Source organism: Belonocnema kinseyi, chromosome 3 (genome assembly GCF_010883055.1).
Source record: "Belonocnema kinseyi isolate 2016_QV_RU_SX_M_011 chromosome 3, B_treatae_v1, whole genome shotgun sequence".
Classification (NCBI taxonomy): Eukaryota; Metazoa; Arthropoda; class Insecta; order Hymenoptera; family Cynipidae; genus Belonocnema; species Belonocnema kinseyi.
Window position 1 is genome coordinate 123,652,313 of NC_046659.1, and position 5,392 is coordinate 123,657,704.

The following is a 5,392-nucleotide window of genomic DNA, read 5'->3' on the forward strand; positions in this document are numbered from 1 at the left end:
AATCGACTCGGGATACTTATAAGATACTACCATGATTTTTTCAGATTTTTTGGTCCAAAAATAAATTAGGCCAAAAACCGGCCTTAGCGACCCTCCCCCTTTTTAAATAATTATACCAATTTAGATAGTAATGATATATTTTTATATTCAATTGTGTCATTATATTGACTCAAAAGTCATTTAACTTTGATTCTTTGTTTCTTTAAATTTGCCATTTTTTAGAAACTGGACACAGCAGATTCAGAAAACATTAAAAATGTGTAATTTTTAAGAGTTCAGTCTACAGTATTAAACCAATTCGTTCACGAATGTTGGGATAAATTTATGCTAGATTAGATTACACTATTATTTTTTACGTATTTTTTGTAAGGTTATAAAATAATTTATTATAATTAATAAACCCAATTATTATGAATTATTGACTTTTTTGGCAGGAGCGGACCACATGTCGCTTTATTTTGTTTGCATATTAATATTCCTTTTATTAACAAATAATGCCGGGACAAAACAGTTAAACAACCTTTAAATAATCTTATATAGTGATCAAACTTTATGTGTACCTGAACAATTTACATTGACTATTTTTGTATACTCTTATACGTATGTTCACTTTTGTCAAAAAATTGTGTCACATTTTAAATTTTGAAAATAATATGCTTTAAGGTCTATACTTTTTTTTTTTAAATAATATTTTATGGGAAAGGTTTAAGAAAACAAATAATGTTAAATTTTTCATAAAAATATAATTTATCGCAGATAGCATTCAGAATGGTACAAAATTATTAAATTATTTCACACAGATGATCAGAGAACATTCGGACAACACACGTAAGATCGATGCGACTAATCGAGTGAAAGGATTTTATTAAATTATAAAATAAAACTTGTTCTTAACAAACAAACAAACAAACAAAAAACGATTCAGTTAAAAACTTATTTCAGTTACATAAAATCATCTGAAATGCGTCGTTAAATAAAGACTATCTGATTATAATTTCTCAATATCGTCCCAATGCAAGGAAAACGATAAACATTTAATCATCCTTCTACATCCTAGAAGAAACTTAATCTCATGCGTTTTGTACGAAAATAATAGAGTGCAATAAAATTCGATCGACATAAAAAGTTGACAAAACAATGTCGGCCGTAATTTGGAAATCACTGTTAATAGAAAAAAGTAGACAAATGAGTTTTTTATATCATTGGAATCATGAAAAAAAAGATACACCTGATTATTAAAGAGAAAATTCTTACCTTTTAATAGCTTTAATAATAATTATTGCAAACATTTTTTAAAACACCGCTAACTGCAAAGATTGGCGAGTTTTATTTCAAGAAATGCCATAACTGTATTTATTACAAGTTGTAAAATATAAAATGTAGCAGAATTATTATTGAAAGTATGTATTTTTAATAATTAATAAAGTAACAAGAAGTTATATTGCTGAAAAATATAATAGATAAAAAATAATTTTTAAAAATTTTTGCAGTTGTTTATGTGAAAACAATTATTTGCAAATTTTCGAAATAAATTAATAAAATTTTGGTAATGTCCAGGAATGATGTTTCTGACATAATTACTTCTGTCAAGAGGTTCTGAGAGATTCAAGAGTTCTGAGAAGATCTCATTATAACTTATTTGAGTTTAAAAATTTGCTTTTATTATCCTATATTTAAATATATGTAAAATCCAGTAATTTATTTCAGACTTAACATTAAAAAAATTTAATTTGTAGTATTTTATTCATTTGTTAACATGTCTTTGATATATTCGGGAGTTTTACTAGAATTTAGTATCATTTAACATCATCGCAGGAGGTTTCAAGTATCGTATTAAATTAACTTAAAACACGCCTACCCCGAAAGGGAAATGGCTTAATGGTGTAATAATAATAATAATCCTAATCTCATCAGTCACTTGACTTAGTCCATGGTTATAATGTATAACCGGGTTCACCCGAGTAAAAGTTTTGAATTGCAATAATAACAATAATAACACAGTATTCAACTGCAATTATTATAATTATTATAATAATGGAATAATTTGCGAATATAAATTTTAAAAATAAGAATTTTTAATTGTATAACTTCAGAGTTGTAAAAATCTGAGATCAGATAAAACATTTCAAATTAAAAAATTGTGCCAGTTTTAACTTTTAGAATTAAATATGCTTTTATTTGAATGATTTACATTTCAAATTTCATAGATTTTGAAGATCAGAACAAAAATATTCCAATAGAATCTTTCAAGTTACGTACATTTAAATTGTAATGATTGAAAATTAAATCAATTGCAAATTGAAAATTGCAAATCTTTTAAAATTGCATATATATAAAATGCAAATTGTTAAGATCAAATAATTTAAATTGTAAACCTTCAGTTTTACAATTTTAAATGCTGTCATTTTAATGATTTATATTTTTAATTTCATCAATTTGGAAGATTTAAAATTGAAATGTCTTGACCTTTGATCTTCAAACAAATCACTATATACGAATTGTTATTTATACATCTTTCAAAATTAATGAGTTTGCAATTGTGAATCTTTAAAGTGAAGAGTTTTAAATTGCAAATCATTAAAATTAAAGAATTTTTCCATTGTAAGTTTACAAAATTGCGGAAATTTGAATGGCAAATCTTTTAAAATTGAGAAGTATATTAAATTTTTTAAATTTACAATGAGAAATTCAAAAAGTGCTGATAATAATATGCTATACGTATAATAATTTACAACTCAATGATTAAATAATAATTTCATTATTTCAATTTCTTTTGCCGTGAACGGCGTTCTCTTAAATTACGGCAGTTATTTTTCTGAGGTCCGTAATTCAAAGAGAGCCGCAATTGGCATTTTCCCAAATTTTAGAAACTCAATCAACACCGTTTAATTCATTTTGCATTACTAATTGAAATTTTTATAACATTTTTTTGCAGAAATGATAAGATCATGTGAAAAATAGTCAAGCACAGCAAAAAAAGTTCAGAAAATGAATCCGCAATGCACACGTATTGAACAGTTTTTCTCGATTTTCTCGAGTTCGTTTATTTTGCAGTTAACGTTGTTTTTTCTACAAATCACGACAGATATTAACAGTATAATAAACGGCAGTATAAACGAGGGTAGGAAAGTTATCGGCAGTGTAGAAGCCATTACCAGAAAGAAAAATACAACAAATACAGACAGCTTACATATTGTATACCTATATTAAAGTTCTAAAAATCGTTCTGTAATAATTAATGTTCGTTGAGTAGTAAGGAATGGCACATGAAGGTTGAGAGGGGTATTCAAGTTTCAATATGAGAATTTTTTACCCTAGTCTGCTGACACCAGACCGAGTACCAACAACTGGATTACAATTAGAAATAGCATCTCCTCGAGTACCATCGGGACAAGTACAAACAGCGATGTGATTTCTTGGCTCACAGACAGCATTGAGTGCACATTCATGACCTGTGCAGGGATTCTGGCAAGAGTAGTTGATGCAAGCTTTATTAATTGGACATTCGTTGTCAGTAAAACATTCTCCTCGTTGACAGCTGACCAAAGCATTTCCGATGTATCCTTGAGGACAAGTGCACACTGGTCTTTCCTTTCCAGTGTTATCGTGTCCTGGTGTACATGTGGCGCTGGTACCACAGGGATTTGGTTCGCAAAGATCTCCTGTAAAGTAGATGGTAATTTTAATATCGATTTGTAAAATTAATGATCGAGTTTTAGTGATTGTGAATTCTCTCTTGTTAAAGCTCTTTCGGCTTTAACGAACTCATTCTCATCGTGTGTCTTGTGAGAAAAAAATGCCGAAAATCAAATTTTAGCTCTAATGAAGGCAACACATTTTTAAAATTGTATTGTACCTTGTGCAAATTTTATAAAAAATAATTTGCAACCAATTTGACAATCCTTTTGTTGTGAGAAACTCTTGTTTACCTTAAACAAAAAATATATTTTTCACCTTGTTCTTTTCTGCACAACAAAATACTACTAACGGTTATTTAGTACATTCATGTTCATGTATATAATAATTTATAATTCCTCCATTTTTAATATGATTTCTAATTTTTTGTTTTATTTCAAAGTAAAAAACACATATTTTCAACAATAGATTGTTAATTTTCCCATGGTGAGAAATCACTAAGCCAAAATCGAAAATATTTCAAAGTTTCTCATTTATTCCCGATATTTTTCTATTTTAAAAACAATTTAATGGAACTTTTTTAATATAATCCGGCACAATTTGTTTTTTTTATTGAGAATTTACTTTTTAAATTGAAAATTCGTTTCTTTGGAAAATCCGTTTTTTAAAGTTTAAAACTAATTTTTACCCGAAAATGTAACTACCATTCCTGGTAGAAAACATATATTTTTAGTTGAAAATTCAGCTTTATTTGTTAGAAAACTAATGTTTTTTCTTTAAATTTCCGCTTTTGGTCAAAAGTGCGAATGTTTGCTTTAAAATGAAATTTTTTTGATGATAATTCATCTTTTTGATTGAAAATGCAAAATTTTGTTAAATGATTTTTTTTTAGTGAAAATTGACCTTTTTTTGAAAATTTATCTATTCATTTAAAAACGTATGTATTTTGTTGAAATAAGGTATTTTTTGGAAAAAAATTCATCGTCCTGTTTGAAAATTTGTCATTTTGTTTGAGAATTGAATTTTGTAGATTGAAAAATTCAACTCTTTGGTTAAAAAATCAACTATTATGTTGAAAATTCAATTATTTTGTCGAGATTATTGTTTTTTTTTGTGTATAAAATATCAATTCCGATTCAAAATATTTTTACAAATTCTTTCAAACAATTTAAGCTTTCATTTAAAAAATGTATTTATTATTTTTTAAATCATGGCAGCATTATTTAATTACAGCCTGACATGACCTGGTGATTATAAACATTATTCAAAAAATGTTGCTATAATAAAAGTAGGTTTTTTCCAACCTCTTTGTATGTATCATACAGTTCTTGTTTTTTAAAAAAATTTGGTTGTTACAAATTTTCATTATTCACATATATCTCAATCATATTTTTTTTTCCTTTATTTTTAAAATTGAAAAAATGTTTACAGAGCTAACACAGTATTTTCAGATTAATAAAAATTGCTAAATCGAGAAAATAATCAAATAAATTATTTCTTAAACTGTTTGCAAACCTTAATAGATTTTTGGTCGATTGATCAATGCTCACTAAATTAATAAGCAAAAGTCTATTGGTGCTAACCGCCAATTCTGAAATCTTACCCGGTGACAGAAAAACGCTGGAATTCCAGTAATACATTTTGGACCAGCCGACTTTGAAGATCAATTAAAAAAATATATACACAATTTTGTAATTTTGAAAATTGGAAAAATTGAAAATTTTGCCATATGGAAAAATTCCACGCTTGTCCACGA

The 5,392-nt window shown here is 26.8% G+C and overlaps 1 protein-coding gene across 1 annotated transcript in view; it reads right to left on the bottom strand.

Moving 5' to 3' along the window:
- Window positions 1–3,010: 3,010 nt before the first annotated feature.
- LOC117169658 (neurogenic locus notch homolog protein 1-like) overlaps window positions 3,011–5,392 on the bottom strand; it is a 22,866-nt gene continuing 20,484 nt past the window's right edge. Inside the window, exon 6 of the mRNA XM_033356137.1 lies at window positions 3,011–3,662. Coding sequence (XP_033212028.1) covers window positions 3,310–3,662 — 353 coding nt within the window. The 3' untranslated portion in view covers window positions 3,011–3,309. The remainder of the gene's footprint in view (window positions 3,663–5,392) is intronic.